The sequence below is a fragment of the Lissotriton helveticus genome, chromosome 5_1 (assembly GCF_964261635.1).
Source record: "Lissotriton helveticus chromosome 5_1, aLisHel1.1, whole genome shotgun sequence".
Taxonomy (NCBI): domain Eukaryota; kingdom Metazoa; phylum Chordata; class Amphibia; order Caudata; family Salamandridae; genus Lissotriton; species Lissotriton helveticus.
Genome location: NC_136065.1, coordinates 1768044737 through 1768064076, shown reverse-complemented (window position 1 = coordinate 1768064076; position 19340 = coordinate 1768044737). Strand labels below are relative to the sequence as shown.

Sequence of the window (19340 nt, the reverse complement as noted above, 5' to 3'; positions counted from 1 at the left end):
ACTTCGAAGAGTAAACTGCAGTCGAGCTGAACTTCTCCGCTGAGCTAAGTCGGGGTAAACGTCTAAGACTAACGCAGTAGAGATAAGAGCGAACGCTTGCGGCCGCCATGGGCAAGATGGAACCTAGCAATCTAAGCTACCTTTTGATACCCGCAAGACGCCCAGCTCTACGCCGAGAACCCAAGGTGAGAAGGATGCCCCCGAAACAAGGGACCCGGGTTGGAAGGACGTGTTACTTAGCATGCAACAAAGTCTAACGAACATCGACTAAAATAGACAGCATGTCAACCCGCCTGGAAACTGTCGTGGCGAAACCGGACGGTCACGAAGTACGCCTGAAGGAAGCAGAGCAAAGGGTGTCTGACCTTGAGGATGGCGCATGCAACAGTGGGAAACATATGGCACAAATGGAGAAGATCCTGAAAGTTATAGCTGACCAGAGTGAAGAGTTGGAATCGCGCTCGAGGCGCAACAACGTGCGCATGCTAGGCCTGGCGGAAACTACCAATACTGGGCGGCTCGAAGACTTCATGGAGTCGTTGCTGGTGGCCCTCTTTGGCAGAGAATCCTTCTCGTCGCAACTTGTCATCGAAAGAGCACGCCGCCACGCCCAATCATCATGCGGTTCCTAAACTACCGAGACACACTGTTGCGCCTGGCGCGGGAAAAGGGAGAAGTCAAGTATGGAAAGGCCACACTCTCGTTTTACCCTGATTTCACGCAAGCAGTGCAGGACGCCAGGAAGAAGTTCACTGCGGTGAAGAAGCAACTTCAGTCTCGCAGCATCCAGTACGCTATGCTGTTTCCAGCCCGACTACGAATTCAACATAGAGGCAAACACCATATCTTCCTCACACCACAACAAGCGAAAGACTTCCTTAAGCACGACCTGCGATCTACATCCAGGGAGGGAGCGGCGAGAGGCAGGTCCCGCTCGCACTCTCCACTGTCGGAGCCCTCTTGAACATAATCAGGCAATGGACCCCTTCTATGACACTCCAATGGAACTAGAACAGGAGATGTCAGACTTTTTCCCCATAAACACTGGCTCAGTAGCAAGCCTCACCACTGTATGGGAGGCCTTCAAGGTTACTGTCAGGGGGTGGTGCATCTCCAAAGGGGGCGGGATATTGAAAGCTCTCCGTGGAACCCTAAACACACTTGAGTCCGAATTGAAAACCCTGGAACGTGAAGCTGCGGGCAGCACGGACCCTATACAGTTACGTATACGGGAAAAACTGACTACGTATAACGAGGAGGCTGAGCGGGAATGCAAGTTCCATGGGAAGCAGGATGAGGCTAGACGCTATGGGGAAGGCAATAGGCCGGGGCGCTCGCTAGCAGGGGCGGTACGACCCACGCGCTTTCATAATCATGTAACGGAACTACGAAAGGAGCAGGGGGAGACATGCAGGTCGCTACCAGGGCAGATGGACATCCTGACAATACTACAAGGCACTCTACACTTCACGGAGGCAAACTGAACTGCAACTTAGGGACTACTTTGAAGACATGGCACTAGCGTGGCTGGGTCCCATGCAACAAAAATTTATGGCCTCAGACCTTGAAGTTGACGAGATCAAGGAGGCGATAATGGGCATGAAATCGGGGAAATGCCCGGGCTCAGATGGGATTCCCATAGATTTTTACAAGAGCTATGTACACATCCTAGCCCCAGTCCTCAAGGCAGTATTCTATGAAGCGCTGGAAGAGGGCGTAAACCCAGATACCATGAGAGAAGCGCAAATACTGTCCTTTCTCAAACCAGGGAAAACGCCGGATCAGTGTGAATCCTACCGCCCCCTATCCCTACTTAACAGCGAAACTAAGATACTGGCTAATGTACTAGCCATTAGGCTGAACCTCCTCCTTGAAAAAATAGTACTACCGGACCAGGCGGGCTTTGTCCCCAATCGAGATACCTCTCACAACCTCCGGACACTTCTGGCAATTCTTCAGGACATCGATCCAAAATGCGCTGCGGTGGCGGTCTTTTTAGATGCCACCAAAGCGTTTGATTCCCTGGAATGGGACTACATGTTTGGAACCTTGTCCTATATGGGAATGCCGGAACAGTTTACAAGATGGATCAAACTCCTTTATGAAGCTCCAGTGGCCAGAGTCCTACTGAATGGGTCTTGCTCTGACCCCTTCCGCATCAACAGAGGGACGAGGCAGGGATGCCCTTTGTCCCCTGTGTTGTTTGCTATTGCCATTGAGCCCCTGGCGGCCAAACTACGCCAGCACCACAACCATAGAGGGCTCCTCTATCCATCCCGACAAGTGTTAGTCTCCCTTTACGCGGATGACATCACCCTCTATATCCGCAACCCAGGTGAAAATCTCAACTCGGTCCTACGAGAGATTACTAAATTTGGATTGTTTGCCGGAGTGCAAATAAACTGGGGGAAGTCAGCAGTGTTCCCGCTGACAGACCACACCACACCTCAGTCCCTTGACTATCCACTGCAGTGGGAGGATTCAGAATTTCGGTATCTGGGGATCTATGTCTCTAGAGACAAAGATACGCTAATGCGAACCAATTATGGACGGGTCATGTCACGAGTCACAGATAACATCACGGCCTGGCTCAAGCTTCCCCTCTCAATGGCAGGGCGCATATCGCTTCTTAAGATGGTGATAGTACCGAAATTCCTGTACCTGTTCATCAACATCCTTTACCACCCTGGGGCACACTTCTTTGCCACCTTGAAGACGCAACTCGTCCGTCTGATATGGGGAGGGAGGCAGGCGCGCTTGAAGCTAGACTCCTTAACACTCCCATATAGATATGGAGGATTCGACGTCCCAGACTTTGAACAATATTACCACAGTGCACAGGCGCATTTTGCGACATACTGGTTTTATCCCCCCCTTACATGCCCCACTTGGCGGTGGAAGATGGCCACATGACACCTATCCCCCCGGTGGGGTATATATTTGCCCCGTACAAAGATAGAGGTAGGGATTCCACCACTGTGGCTTGCACGGTGAAAGCAATGCATTGGCTAGCGACAGCTGATGGTATTACACAGCTCTAGATGGGAAGTTCCGGACAAAGGAACAATTTTTTGGGACACTCCTCCCACATTTATGGACTTGTTCCTCTACACTAGACTATGTCAAAGTGCAAAGGCCATATGTCCTGACTTTCTGTCGGAACCGGAAACATTCCAATCCCTACATCTGATGTTACAGGGAAACGTACTGAAACACGCCACGTCCGTCCTATATGCCAGGGTTAGATCAGCGCCTCCGACGGAGCAGGCTAGAGCTCGAGCTGCATGGGACGCAGACTTGCCCGACCCACTCACTGATGAACAATGGGAAATGACATGTTCCCTAACGGAACGCGTCTCGGGCAGCAGCCGGCTGCGCTTGCTACACTTTAAGTTCCTGCACAGGCTGTATCACACTCCAGCTCGCTTGCATAAAATAGGACTGCGACAGGATGATCGATGCCTTCGCTGTAAGCAGGGTCCGGCAGACTTTATGCACTTGGCCTGGAACTGCCCTAAAGTGGTCGAGTATTGGGGGGGGGGGGGTATTTGAGTGGCTAACCAGCATGCTGGGACTAACCATTGAGCCTCTTCCTACGACAGCTTTACTGGGCCTGACCGCACACATTAGCACTCCACACTGTTTCTCTTATTGGGCATTCTATTAGCAAAACGCCAGATAGCGTGCCGCTGGGGTAGGGGGCGGGCACCCAAATTCAAGGAATGGATCCATGATAGGTGACATGGCAGGAACATCTGCACACATATGCGGAACAAATGCCACTGAAATCTAGGCCTAGAGACATTTGGGGCCCGCTTCTGACCTATCTCAGGGCGCAACAGATGGAGGAGGACAGAATCTCCGAGGGCACAGATGGGGAAACGCATGTCTAATGAGCTGTATAGCTACACCTGCATGTAAGACATATATGATGCTTGGTTATCTCACCCTACCTACCTTGTGCCATATGTTTGGTATACTGTATTCATGGTTAGAAACTGCACGCCAAAACTGTTAGTATTGACCTTTTCGGCTCTATGGTTGACTCACATGGACATTAAGCTTCATGCACAAAGTTTGGGGGAGTTGGGGAGGGGGGGGAGGGATGAGAACCGGTCTAGGGGAATTGCTAGGATCCAAATGCGTTGTAGATGTATTGAACTGCACACTGTTTACTGTACGAAATGGTTACAATTGTATCGCATGAAAATCTTTGAATAAATAAATGTGATTTTTGTTATTTTAATATATATATATATATATATATATATATATATATATATATATATATTTATATATATTTATATATATTACTAACGGACTGGCATGAGCAGACGGAAGTGTATTGTGAGGGCATTCTTAAGCTCTTGGTAAAATACGCATGGAGCGATAGGGACAAGGCACTGGCTGAAATTAAAACCTTGGAAGAGGACATTGACAAGGAAGAGGATGTAGCCAAGGTACAAGAACTTAAGGAGGCTATGAAAAAACGCCTGATAAGATACCAGCAAAAAATAATGACGCGCAAACAGGAGAAGTTCGAGCGCGATGAAAACGATTATTGCCAGGGGCGTGTCCGAACGTTCGCTAAAAAGTATGATGCATCCAGAAAAGCCATGAACCAGGGAGCCCAAGCTACACCTAGCTCGAGTGCAGCGACCTCAGAATCTGATGCAACAGCTGGGGAATCTAGCGATGAGCAGCGGGACCCCGTAAATGAACGCAGAAAAATAGCAGCTCCTTTTCACAACGAGTTCCAACTAATACGACAAAACTGGCTGAGAGGGGGGGAAGAACAAGCCCCCAGAGCAACCAGAAAAAGGAGAACCAGGAGATCAGGGGGCGGCGGGAAAAGGAAGAGGCAGAGCAAAACCCCAGAACTGGACAGGCCGCAACAAGAAAAAGTAAGGGGCAATGAAGAAACAGGGGTGACCAATTTGACCGTGGTCAACCTTACAAACAGAACCCTTACTAATGAACAACATGAACTCTTGAGTTTGGGACTCACTTTTTGTCCGAACACCAATTTGGAATATACGCAAACTAAAATTGACCTTTTCCGGTTCACCAGGAAATTGAAACAACAAATATTTCCAGACAAGACCACACATCAAAGGACCATCGAAACATGGGACAAGATTGACGGCCACTGACGCTTTGATAGGCACAGATATGCCATGCATTGAAGCAATGGAAGCCCTGAGAACCGAGACAGATCACATAGATATCACAGGCATGGATATGGTGCAAAGGGCGGTGATGCAGGGGATTGAACAAGAGCGGGATGAAAGCCAGTTCAAACCCCTCTCCACATTCATCCCACAGTCACCATGGGACGCTATTGACGCTTTTTCAGAGGCCATGACGATGGAACTGGTCAAGCACAGGAAGGCTACCAACACGAATATACGTAACATCACAGAACCCCAGAAAAAAGCCCTGCAAGAGCTAATGAACGACAAAAAATGTGTTATAAAACCTTCGGAAAAGGGGGGGGAATGTCGTTATGATGACGAGAGACTACTACCAACAGGAAGCAATGAGGCAACTCTCGGACAACAAGTATTATACCATCACTACTAAGGCAGCCTATGAGTCTAGTATCAGGGAATATGATGATCTGGTTCTAAAGTGGTATAAGCTCTCCATGCTAGGGAAGGACAAACATGGAAGGACGAACATATCTTCCTACGCAGTAACAACCCCATGACGCCGACATTCTATCATGTGCCGTAATTGCACAAAAAAAAACTTCTCTCCTCCAGGCCGTCCCATTGTGGCTTCCATCGATGGATTGACAGAAAACATGTCTAGATTTGTGGACAACTACATCTTTCTTGTCTTGAAATTGGAATCTTACACTCAAGATACTAAAGACTTTTTGAACAAAGTGGCTGTTATGTACTGGGAGCCAGACTATCTATTCCTGGTGATGGACATCACCAGTCTCTATACCATCATTGACCATTCTCACGGCCAGGCTGCCATTGAACACTATTTAGGCAAGCGTCAAATCCTCTTCGCACAACACAACACTATGATCATTGAATGTGTGCAGTTTTGCTTAACTCATAACATATTTTTGTTTGAGGATAGGTTCTATAGGCAAATCTCTGGTACGGCGATGGGCACCTGCTTCGCCCCCAGCTATGCGAACTGGTTCGTTGGCTGGTGGGAGGAGCGGGTGCCCAGAAGCTGGAAGGAAGGCCAGGAAAGTGGGAAGGTGGTACACTGGTACGGCTACATTGATGACTTGTTCATCGTGTGGCAGGGAACAAGGGACACTGCAGAGAAATACATTAAATCGCTCAATGATAACAGATACAACGTGCACCTGTCTGGGACAATTAGTGGGGTGGCAGCCAACTACTTGGACCAACGGGTATACGTTGAGAATGGCCATGTCCATACCTCGCTGTACCGCAAGGAGACAGCGGGGAATTCCATCCTTTGTGCCAAAAGCGGATATCTACCAAAACTCATCACGAGTATCCCCTATGGGGAACTCTTGAGAATTAAGAGGAATAGTACCCAAGATCGGGAATTTGAGGCGGCTGCCTCAGACTGCCTGGCCCGCTTCCGCTTAAGAGGGTATGATGAACCACTGTTGCAGACCACACTGAGAAGAGTTAAGAGGATTCCCAGGGAGGATCTGCTAAAAAAGAAATCAGGTGGGATAAATAGGAACGAGAAGGGTATATTTAGGATGATAACACCTTATTCCACAGGGGCTGACAACCTCAAAGCAATGATTTGCAAGAATTGGCACATCCTGCTTACTGAGGAGGTGTTGAGAGAAGACCTGCCACCATATCCGCTAGTGACCTTTAGCAAGGCTAGATCCCTGGGGGATATGCTGGTGCATAGCCATTTGGAAGCTTTAACTACCCAGCCCAATACCCTTAAGGAAATGAGCGGGTTCTTTCCCTGCGGAAAGTGCAAGGCGTGTGCCAATAGCCGAAGGGTACTTCACTATGATATCCCGGATACAGGCAGAACTAATAAGATCTCGAAATTCATTACATGCAGCACTGTCTACGCCGTGTATTGTCTAATATGCCCATGTGGCTTGCGCTACGTTGGTAGCACTATTAACCAACTTAAGCTAAGAGTGCTTGAGCACTTAAGGGCAATAGATAGAGTAGACCCCTCCTATCCAGTAGCCCGGCACTTCGCGGAATACCACAACAAAGATAGAAATAAATTACACTTCTTTGGGCTAGATCATGTTCCGTACAATCCACGGGGTGGGAACAGACTAAGAAGGCTGCGACGCCTTGAATCAAGGTATATCATCGACTTGTCCACTAAGTACCCGAAAGGTATGAATAGCGGGGAAGACATGGCAGTTCACCTTGGCAAATAATGGTAAACTAGAATAATTTTAATAATTTTCATCTATTGTACCAGACAGGGGTGACCGCTTATATTAGCCAGCCCTGATTCTACTGCGAATGGCCATGGTTGTAAATGTATGTCTTTATCTAGGACTATTTTCTGAAGTTTTGATCTGCTGAAATGATCTTGGTGTCCTGATTAAGTATTATTTCAATTCATCTGATTGAACCGGCGTATCAATTATGGATAATGAATTATCGCTTTTCAAAAATTGCCTATGATGTTACACTATGAATTTAAATCTCTTCTTACTTTTTTGATTAAGCATTTTTCCTTTCCCAGTGGCATGGACTTGGTTGTTTTCGCTTTATGATGGTTATTTTATTCTCTGTAATTGCCTGCTTATATCTATACAATCATGTACTGCAGTCGATTACTGCTAAATGAAATGCGTTTAATATCTCTATATAATTCCGAGCATGGAAATGCATGTTGAGATATACATATATTTTTTGCAGGGCACGCATCTATATAAAGGGACATATGCCGATCCACGGCTTTATGAAATGTATTTGTATATTTTATTGTTTATATGCCCCCCTCTCTTGTGTAAATACCGATACACTGTAGTATTCAATGGTGTTTCCTAGTATAGGAACCTGTTCCAAGATGGCACCTATTTTGGGGTTTGTTGGGTTGGTCCCTTTTTGATGTTTACCCCTGCAACAAAATTTTATTTAACCGGAACTATGCATTGTTGGTCAGAAACACTGACGAAGGCTAACGCCGAAACGTTTGTTTGTTGCTAAAAATAAACCGCTGCTGACTGCCGCTACCGGAGTGCTGTCATCCTTTCCTGATGGGTGAGGATTCAGAGCGTCATATATATATATATATGTAAATATATATATATATATATATATATATATATATATATATATATATATATACACACACACCCACACACACACACACACCCACACCCATCAACACTCATATATATATATATATATATATATATATATATATATATATATATAAACATATATATTTATATATATATATATATATATATATAGAATATAAATATATATATATATATATATATATAAATATCTACATAAATATATAGAAAAGTATACAAGTACATATTATCTGACAGTATACAAGTACAAAATAACAGTGACATCACTATCATAATAGCAATTGTCAAACATAAAGGAAGGTGGGAAGGATAGAGGTTCACCTTATTGAAAAAGATTACGTAGCACTGCTTGTCCTACTTACAGCTTTCAGATAGTAATGCTTAGTGAAAGTGTGCCTGTTGGACCAAGTTGCTGCTCTGTAAATCTGCTGAATAAGCACACCGGCAAAGAGAGCTGTTAAAGAAGAAACTGCTCTTGTAGAGTGTGTTTTCACGGTTGAAGGTAGAAGTTTGCCTGCTTGCTGATCGCAAAACTGGACCGCAGAAGATATCCAACGTTCTATAGTCTGCTTAGTGAACAGATATCCATTTCTGATTTTTCCTGTAAGCCACAAAAAGCTGATCAGCCATACGTATGCTGGCTGTTTTCTATAAGTAGAATTTTATACATCTTTTTACATCAAAGGAATGTAAATAACTTTCTGCTGGTGACTGTGGATTTGGAAAAAAAAACTTCAGTAGAACTGGTTCGTTGAAGTGAAAATTCGATGGGACCTTGGGGATGAAGGTAGGATTTGTCTGAAGTATAACAGAGTCTTTAGTAAACTGGAGGAAAGGGTGACTAGTAGTGAAAGCATGAATGTCACTCACTCGTCTAGATGAAGTTAGCAGCAGCAGAAGAGACGTGTTCTAAGTAATGTACTCTAGGTCAGCCCTATGAATAGGCTCAAAGGGACCCTTCATCAGTTGTGCTAGTACAATGTTGAGATGGAGACTGACGCCTAATTTGAGGGAACATTCTAACCAATCCTTTAAGAAATGGTTTGATTATTCTTTGTGACCACAGAGATTGAGATTCACTATGCCGCAGAAATCTGGAAATTGCAGCAAGCAAAACCTTAATTGGAGAATGAGAAAGGCAAGAATTAGCCAGCTGCAGGAAAAAAGGTAGGAACTGCTCCGGTGAAGACTGAATAGGGTGCACATCTGAGCGTGCGCACCAAAGGCAGAATCTCTTCCACTTGAGTTTGTAAGTCTTGATAGTGGAAGGCGCTCAAGCATTAGCCAGGACTTTAACAGTCAGCAGGTATAATTAGGTCTGCAAACTCCTAGTGTTCAGGAGCCATGCAGCTAATCGAAGAGATGATGGGTCCAGGCGGCAGACCTGGCCGCAATTTGATGTCAGTAAGTTCTGTAATGGGCCCAACAACCTGGGTTTGCACTCCGATAGAAGCAGAAGTTCTGTGAACCAGAACTGGAGAGGCCACCTGGGCACCAAGAGTAGTATTCGGCAGGGTTCTTTCTCATTCTCGGAAGCACTCTTGGGATGAAAAGAATTGGAGTAAGAGCTTAAGCATAAATCTTTGACCAATTCATCAAAATTGCATTACCGTAGGATTCTTGTTGGGGTAGCCAGATGGCGAAGAATTAGCATTCTGGTCGCAAATAGGTCCAACCTTGGTTAGCCCCACAACAGAAAGATGTGATCTAGCGTTGGTTGGTGGAGTTCCCACTCATGGTTGGCTGTAATTGACCTGCTCAAGGAATCCGCCAAGATGTTGGCCACTCCTGAAACATGTTCGGCTGTCAAAGTTAACTGGTGTTGAATTTGATAGTAGGGATAGCGTAGTTGATCTTGTTCCCACTTGTTTCTTTAAGTAGTGCATGCTTGTTGTTTTGTTCTCTCATTTGAGGTGTTATCGTGATAATGTCAAAGGACCCTTAAATCTGCAGCCACTGACTGCCCAGCTCCTCTTGCAATGGTCTCATACACCAGCGACAGTTTGGAATGAGGGGGATGCAGGAGGACAACATTCCCAGAAGCGATTTGAAGTTGCGAACAGAAGAGGACTTTCTTTTTAGGAGTAAGGTTGCCAACTTGCAGATCTTTTCTTATCTTTCCTGCGAGGCAAATGCCTTTGCCTGATGAGTGTCTAAGGTTGCTCCAAAGAAATCTTTCACCTTCGAGGGAGTTAACTGAGACTTTGGGAAATTGATGTAAAGAGAGGAAGACATTTTTGAGTATGACTGTTCGCCACTGCGAAGGATTTTGCCTTTATGAGGCAATCGACCAGACAAGGGAAGATTTGAATTGTAAGCTTTTTTAGTATTTTTTTCAGTTATTGTGGACATGTATGATGTGAGAACGAAAGGTGATGACCTGCTACAGTCATCACTGAGAGGTTCTTGAGTGTTGTGGTCTGGGGTGCCAAATCACTTGTCTCTCTGAAAGGTTAGGTGAGCAAGTGAGGCACTATTAGCTAGTCGGGTTTGGGCTCATAGATTCTGATACGGTATGGTGACTCAGTCCCTACATATTGATGTTCTATTGTCCCAGGCATAGTTCTGTTTCTGAGCAGAATCCCTACAACATTGTTGTTAAAATACAGTCAGAATGCAGATATGCAATTGAAACCAACACAGACAGCTGAAAAAGCTAACATTTTTTGGGGAAAATAAGGCAGATGCATTCATACAAGCACAATGAGTAAGAAACGTTCATACCTTGTTTGTGGAACAGAAGTCTGTGTTTGTACTGCAAGAATTGGAGTGGCTTCGCGACTGTTTCCACTTTGCGAGAATACAGATTTTGTTCCAGGTTGCCCAATTCTGGCAACAGTCTGCATGAGACAAAATTTCTACAGGTTTGTTATTAAATAACTGAGTTAAGACATTGAAAATGTTTCCCCTCCACCAAAACACAAATATGTGGCTAATCGTCATTATATGCCCAGGCAGAATCCTCAAAACGTCAACTTCATAAAACTTACAACCATTAGAAAGGAAAGGTTACTTACCTGTAATCCAAGTTCTGCTTCGTTGGTATCTCAGTTTAAGTCATGAATGTTGAATAATTCTCGATGTTTGCGCGGATCCTGGAAAATCTTTTTAATATATATATATATAATCCTTGGAGAAATTATCATTGAAGAATGTTCCTTATTCAAGTTAATTTCCCATGGACTCTCAGTGAAATCTGTTGTAGGAAGCTGGCTCTGTATATACTATACCAAAATGAGGTATTGTTTGTTTGGAGTCCAGTGGAACCCCAAAGGTACATAGAGGTAAAAGTACATTGAGGTAATAGTAGATAGCACCTTACTCTCTATTTGTGGTAGTGTGGGCAAGCAGTAAGGCTTTATCAGAGGTTAGTGTTAAGCATTTGTTGTGCACACTCAATACATTTACAATTAGCAAATGATTGTCCCACACTCAAAGACTGAACTCAGACCAATGTTTGTATAAAAATATTCTTTTAGTGATTTTATTTCCTAGAACCAAGCAAGCGTGGCACAGGTAAGTAATAAGTACTTAGCAGTAATAATACAGTTTGTATAACGTTGTATATCTACTTTTGATCTGATTATAGTAGAACTACTAGTAACGCAATGCTTTGAAAGATTGTACATATACTTTGTATTGTTTTTTTAGTAGAATATCAAGTAAATTACTTTACAGATGATTTTTCTTACGAAGTGCAGTATACCTGGATACTGCACTGGGACATTTCCTGTAAAAAGGCAAGTTAAGCATTTTTGTTATTTGGTTACAGTTTGAAAGACTTTTTTTTTAGATTTTCCACCTCCACACTTAGAAACTTTTCAGAGAAAACCACATATGCACATTTGTAGCGTGTAACATACAATTTATTACCACTGTTGAGGGACAGAAAGGGCATCACACCTTATTCAAGCCTTCCCCTCTCATGCAGTGCTGCTGCTCTGAGGTAGGGAGCCAATTTGTAGATAATGCAGCTCTTTATTAACCATTATACAAGAAAATTTGACAGGGGGTGGGGAGGTAGAGGGTTGCGGCATGTCCATGTCAACTCAGCCTAAGCTGCATGCACGATGAAGCCCATGGGGGCTGATGGGCGACGAAGGACGATGGGAAAAGGTACCCTGGGGTGGTTGTTTAACTTTACTTCACAGCGGTCATGCCTATGGGAAAAGAGGCGGTAGCAGGGGCTGAGGGTGTGGGAACCAAACAATACATTTGATGCGCCACTTGTATATCACTCTCCTTGTTGCAGTCAAGGGTCTGTCAAAGGAGCTGAACATAGGAATCTCCCAATTAACATATAACAGAGTCCAATGTTATGACCTACTAGGCAGGGATCGAAAAATTTACTGGACCGCTCGCAATTGCGAGTCAGATTAGTTCAGGGTGAGCTATTTTTAGGTCCTACTCGCCCTTTCAGGCGAGTAGCAACTGACACTTGACCTCTGCCTCTGAAAGCAGAGGAAATGTGACAAGATCGCAAGATTTAAAGGCATCTATATTGCTCACAAATTAAATGTGCAATAAAAACGCTTTTAAATCTCGTTAACTTGTCACATTTGCTCAGCTTTCAGAGTCAGAGGTCAAGTGCATTTCATTTAGGTCGAGGAGATTTTCTAGGTTACTAGACCTGCAGGTCTAGTGCATTTTTTATGATTTTTCGAGCCCTGCCTACACAGCACCCAGATTTGTAAGTACAGAAAAGTATTTGTGGATAAATACAATTGCCTTATCTGTTACTGTTGGTACAAATTCGCAAAAATAAAAACTTTATGAAAATAATTGAATAATGCAGCTGATCTGTAATACAATTGGGTTTATTCCATTATTTTATTTTGTCAAATCTGTTTATTAACATTTTGAAGAGGTATCACAGTACATTGGATGTTTCAACATTGACAGTTTAGTAATTGGGCCCGACAGGCATGCATGTAAAGGCATATTAGCATATGATTAAGAAGTACAAGACCACATATGGATTAATAATGTAGGATACCCGCCCCATACTGGCAAAACATATATTGTCTGGGAAGCCGCCCCAAAGTAGGTCCATGACTGTCCGCACGTTGAGTTTTGTGCATGAGCTTAGTTGGGGATGGATCTTCCAGCTCCAGGTTTGTGCACAGAAATGGCTTTTATACAACAACTGTGTTTAAACAATAAACAGAAGAACATAAGAAAACAATAGCGGCAAAGTCCATAATGCTGGTACCTATTAATTCTCTCCCCCTTCCTCTCAGGCTACGCCCCCTCCCCATGCACACGCATGCGCCCTAGTCTCACTGGACTTGCACTTGAATTCTATGTGACCCCAGGAGTCAATGACAGTGTCAAGTCATCTTATTTGGCAGGAAAGTAACCCGCGGCGCACCCCAATCCCAAAGGGCGACATTTAGCCCTCCACAGCGCCTACGTCCCCAGCTCCACCAGTCTTCTGCAAGGCTTTAAGCATACGCTCCCATTGTTCCGCCATTGGTTCTTTTCGAATCCCTACCGTCTTCTCCCTGCGTATTGCCATCCACTCTGCCCGGGCCCATGCCTGAAAGGAGGAGGTCCACACCTGCGCGCTTGGCGGATCGCTCGCCTTCCAGCGCCTCGTAAGGAGGCGCGTTGCCACCACATCCCCAGATCTAAAAAGCGGGACGACACCTTGTCTTTAGGCGGCCTCCTGAACTGGTGCAACATGTATCCCGGCCAGTCAAGGGGTATTGTGCGCCCAGTGCATCTGCTGAGCAGCTCGCCGATTACACTCCAGTAGGAGCTAAGCCTAGGGCAGCTCCATAAGAGGTGAAGGATCCCGCGTCTAACTCTCCACATCTGGGGCAGGAACCATCCGCGCGGTGGATGTACCTATTAATGAGCGCAGGCGTGAGGTAGGCCCTATGAACTACATAAAACTGGATCTGGCGGAAGCACAAGTTTCTGGGAACGCGCACCGGGCTTTTAAGGATTCTTCCCCACTCCTTATTCGTTTGTCCCCGAGTGTAGCCAAGCTAGTACCTGGGTGTATCCTCAACGACCCAGCGAACCAACGGACCAGGTGCCTGCCCCTCCCCATGACATGCAAGTATTGCATAGTTAAGTGCTGCTCAGGCTCCGATGCCACACTACCCCACCCTAGTGTCATCTTCGCCACCATGGACCGATGCAACAGAAACCCCCCAGGGGGAAGCCCATCTTCTGAGACCAAAGTCTCATACGCCACATGCTCTCAATCCCTAAAGAGGTCACCTAGCGTCTGAATGTCCGCCTCCTTCCAGCGCTCCAGCATAGGTCGAGTAAGGCCCCCCTTGCCCCCCAGAAAACTCTCCAGGGGCACCGCTGGCGCATACGGATGAACCCCTCTGGTGAGAAAGAGGGCCTTGCGGAAGCACTTGTACGCCACTGCCAGCAGCAGCGGGGTGGGTCTCGTAGGCGCCGCCATGGGGTGAAAAAGCCTGGTGACACGTTCCAGTGACTATGGCGGCTCGACTGTGGCGGTGTCGTCCCTGCCCCTGTCCGTCAAACAGCGTGCAATCCATTGAAGTTGCACAGCCAAGTAATAGTGCTCAAAGCAAGGAGCGGCCAGTCCACCGCTGTCCGTTGGCAGGAACAACTTCGCAAACGCCAGCCGGTTTTGGGACGTGCCCCAGAAGAAATCTCGCAGCATCGCATTTAGCGACGAGAAGGAGGCCGGTACATATAGTGGCAAATTAACGAAATAATACAGGAGTCTGGGATGCATCACCATTTTGGCTAGGGCCACCCTGCCTGTTGTGGTCAGTGGGAGGGAGGACCAAAAACGTATCTGGGATCGAAGCGCTGCGACCGCTTTACCCAAATTGCCTTCAAAAAGGTCGGCTGGCTGCCTATAGATCTGAATCCCTAGATACCTAAAGGTGTCTGCTTTCCATTGGTCCCCGAGACAGTACCCCGGGTCTTCTATCTCAGCATTGAAGGCATACAGGCAAGACTTGCCCGCATTTACCCTGAGCCCTGTGACAGCTGCGAACTGCTCCAACAATTGGGCCAGCCTTTCCGGTATGTGCGTGACATCATTTCCGAACACCAGCAAGTCGTCCGCATAAAGCGAGACGGAGTAGTTTCTGTCCTGTAACTCCAGTTCTGTAGTAGGGGTATCTCTGTTATAGTCATAATCTAGTGAATAGTCCCGCCCATGTGCGAGGACCCCGGCAATCAAAAATAATCTCTTAAGTTGTCAGAAAATTGCAGAACTGCAAAGACACTTAAGAGAGAATTTAAAGACAAATAATGCAGCCTATATCCACAGGCTACACTGTCCAGTACTTCAACTAAAAATTCCACCAAAAATCCACAAACAGCAAAGCCTGTCCAGATTTCCCTTGCTTTAACAGCAAAACCCCTCTGGAATGATAGAGAGGAAGGCATGGACAGACAAGCCCCATAGGCTGCCATTATGTGGCTTAAATAGGGTACTGTGCCTTTAAGAGAACTTTCCAGAACTTCTCCCAGTATCCATAGCAGGTCCTTCTCACTTTCAGTTCTTTTTGAAGGCGTAACACGCCAGACCTGTCGCATTCCTTAAATGAACATCTCTCTCCACCGGGGAGGCGGGAGGGCGCTTATGACTATAACAGAGATACCCCTACTACAGAACTGGAGTTACAGGACAGAAACTACTCCTTCTGTAGTAGGGGATCTCTGTGTATAGTCATAACCTAGTGAATAGAATGGCAAGCCCATCCCCACACCAAAGCGGCGGTGGAGGAAAGCGAATTAACACCACTATTGTGCGAACAGATTTCGCAGCGAAGCCTGCCCAACCTGAGCGTCAGCCCTGGCATCAGTGTCCAGGCAGTAATGCTTAGCAAAGGTATGGACCGACTTCCAAGTGGCCGCCTTGCAGATTTCTGCAATCGGAACATTACGGAGCAATGCGGTCGTGGCAGCTTTGCCCCTGGTGGAATGAGCCTTAGGCTTACCTCCTAAGGTCTGATTAGCTTTTTGGTAACATAACTGTATGCAGGACACAATCCACCTAGAGATAGACTGCTTAGAGGTCGCAAGACCCGTCCTGACTGATCCATAATTGATCAACAATTGGTCAGACCTACGAATATCTTTGGTCTTATCCAGATAAAATTTCAACACCCTCCTAACATCCAGGGAATGTAACTACCTTTCCGCTGGAGATGAAAGATTCTGAAAAAACGTAGGCAAAGTTATGTTCTGGTTGACATGAAAATCAAAAATAACCTTGGGAAGAAATTTAGGGCGAGTACGCATAACAACCTTAGCAGCATGAAATACAGTATAAGGTTCTTGGCAACAGCGCCTGAATTTCACTCACCCTGCGGGCTGATGTAATGGCCACGAGGAACGCCGCCTTCCAGGACAGGTGCTGCAACGAAGCCTTATGAATAGGTTCAAAAGGCTCCTTCATCAACCTGGACAGCACCACATTCAATTCCCATGAAGGCGAAGGAAGCCTGACAGGAGGGAACACTTTCTTCAAGCCTTCCAAAAAATCTTTGATCACAGGGATCTGGAAGAAGGAAGTCTGCGAAGGGCATTTCCGGTAGGCAGTCAAAGCAGCAAGATGAACCTTAATAGAATGGACATTAAGGCCAGACTGCGCCAACTGTAGAAGATAAGGAAGGATGACATCTTCCTTACAAGTCGTCGGATCATAGTTCTTAGACTTGCACCAGAGACAAAATCTCTTCCACTTGTACGCATAGGAAGTCCTAGTGGAAGGTCTCTTAGACTCCTTCAGTATGTCCATACAATCTGCAGGGAGATTCAAATGACCATATTGCACTATCTCAGGAGCCATGCTGCCAAACTCAAAAACGAGAGGTTGGGGTGCAACATCAGCCCCCCGAACTTCGTGAGAAGTCCGGCCTGCACGGCAGCCGAATGTGAGGAAGGAGAGACCGGTGAAGCAGGTCCGTGAACCACCACTGTCTGGGCCATTCCGGGGAAATCAATATCATCCGCGCCCTGGACTGGGACAGCTTGATGAGAACCGTCGGAATCAGGGGAATGGGTGCAAAAGCGTACAGAAAGCTGTTCTACCAGTTGATCCATAACGCATTCCCCAGCGTCCCCGGCTGGTAGTACCTGGAGGCGAAGTCTCGGCATTTGCTGTTTTCGGCGGTGGCGAACAGATCTACTTCTGGAGTCCCCCACCTTGCGAAGACTTCTCCTAGTACTTCGTCGTTTATGACCCATTCGTGGTTTTCCTGAATCAGTCTGCTCAGTGCGTCTGCCTGAACATTCTGCACACCTGGCAGATGGGTAGCCGTTATCGTCAGTCCTCGAGCCAGAAGCCAGCGCCAGATCGCCTGCGCCTCCTGCGACAGGGTGCGTGACCTCGAGCCTCCCTGCTTGTTGAGGTAATACATTGTGGTCGTATTGTCCGTTTGTACAAGTAGAGAGTTGGTCTGGAAGGACGGGTGAAAGGTCTTCAGTGCCAAGTGAACAGCTCTGAGTTCCAGGAAATTGATGTGGTACGTGGACTCCGTCGGGGACCACATCCCTTGAATCTGTAGGTCTCCGGAATGCGCTCCCCAGCCCTGGAGAGAAGCATCCGTCACGATAGTCTGAGTGGGAATGTCCTTGTGGAAGGGAACCCCTCTGAGGAGATTCTCCGCTGAACACCACCACTTCAGAGACTGAAGAGCATGCAGAGATAGACTTATCTCGTCGTCCCAAGATCCTCTCCTCTGATCCCGCTGATCCTCCAAGCACTCTTGCAACGGTCTCATGTGCAGCCGAGCATGGGGCGTTAGGAAGATACAGGAGACCATTGATCCTAGTAGAGAAAACACCGTCCTCACTGTCGTGGATGGAGTGGTCATAAGAACCCGAGCCTTCCGAAGCAGTGATAATCGTCGCTCCTCCGAAGGAGACACGCTTGCTGACAGCGTATCGATGGAGGCTCCCAAGTACTGAATGCACTGGACCAGAGTCGGAACCGACTTGGACATGTTGATGTACAACCCCAGCTTGTTCAAGAGAACGCAATTCTTCTGGAAGTGCGCTTGCGCTTCCGTGAATGAGGAGGCCTTGATCAACCAGTCGTCCAGGTACGGGTAGACAAACACCTTGTTCCTCCGTAGGTGTGCGGCTACCACCGCCATGCACTTTGAGAATGTTCTCGGCGCAGACTTCAGTCCGAATGGCAGTACTGTGTATTGATAGTGATTGGCGCCGACTTGGAACCGCAGGAACTTCCTGTGTTTGTGTGCAATGGGCACATGGAAGTAAGCATCCTGGAGGTCTATGGCACACAGCCAGTCTCCCCGTTGCAGCGGAGGATAAATCTGATGCAACGACAGCATGCAAAACTTTTCTCTGCGAATCCACTTGTTTGCTTGTCGCAAATCCAGGATGGGCCTGACTCGTTCTTGTCCTTTTTGCGAACCAGAAAGAACCGGGAGTACAGAACTCTTCCTCTTTGAGACCGAGGTACGTCTTCGATCGCCCTTTTCCTTAACAGGATATCGGCCTCCGCCTGGAGCTCGCGCAGTTGATACTGTGAGCTGACCGGAGGAACTGACGGAGGCGGGCTGGTGAACCGAAGACTATCCATTGCAAACAATATTCAGCACCCACTTGTCCTGAGTAATTTTTCTCCACTCTGCCAGAAAACATTGAATGCTTCCCCCACCGGAGCGGGTAACAGTTGCAGAGGAAGTAAGTGCTCAGGGCCTAGACCCGGTCTGGCCCATAGTCGCTGGGGCCGACTGATGGCCGCCTCTGCCTCTCTGGCGCTTCTGGAACGGTCTTCTGAACTGCTGCTGTCATTGCTGCTGCTGTTGTCCAGAAGACTGGCCACGCCCTCTGCCCTGACCACCGAACCGACGTTGGAACGGACGGTACGACTTCTTGGTCTCCTTGGGCTTCTCCAAACCCACCGCTGTGAGCGTTTTGGCCTCCACCTTCATGCGGGCCATTTCATCATCAGCGTGCTTCCCGAGCAGGGTTTCGCCAGAGAATGGCAGATTGGCAACCCTTTGCTGAGTGTCCAGTTTCAGAGACTTAAGGCGGAGCCATGCATGTCGTCGCTGGTTAATTCCGTGGCAGAAACCATGCGCCGCCAGCAGAGAAG

At 46.8% G+C, this 19340-nt stretch overlaps 1 protein-coding gene across 3 annotated transcripts in view; it reads right to left on the bottom strand.

Annotated features, from left to right (window-relative positions):
* CDC27 (cell division cycle 27) overlaps positions 1-19340 on the bottom strand; it is a 1228661-nt gene that overhangs the window by 789095 nt on the left and 420226 nt on the right. For 2 of the 3 annotated variants that reach the window (XM_078645031.1, XM_078645033.1), the window contains exon 9: positions 10988-11121. In XM_078645031.1, coding sequence (XP_078501157.1) covers positions 10988-11121 — 134 coding nt within the window. The remainder of the gene's footprint in view (positions 1-10987; positions 11122-19340) is intronic. The other variant, XM_078645032.1, reaches the window with a different exon arrangement.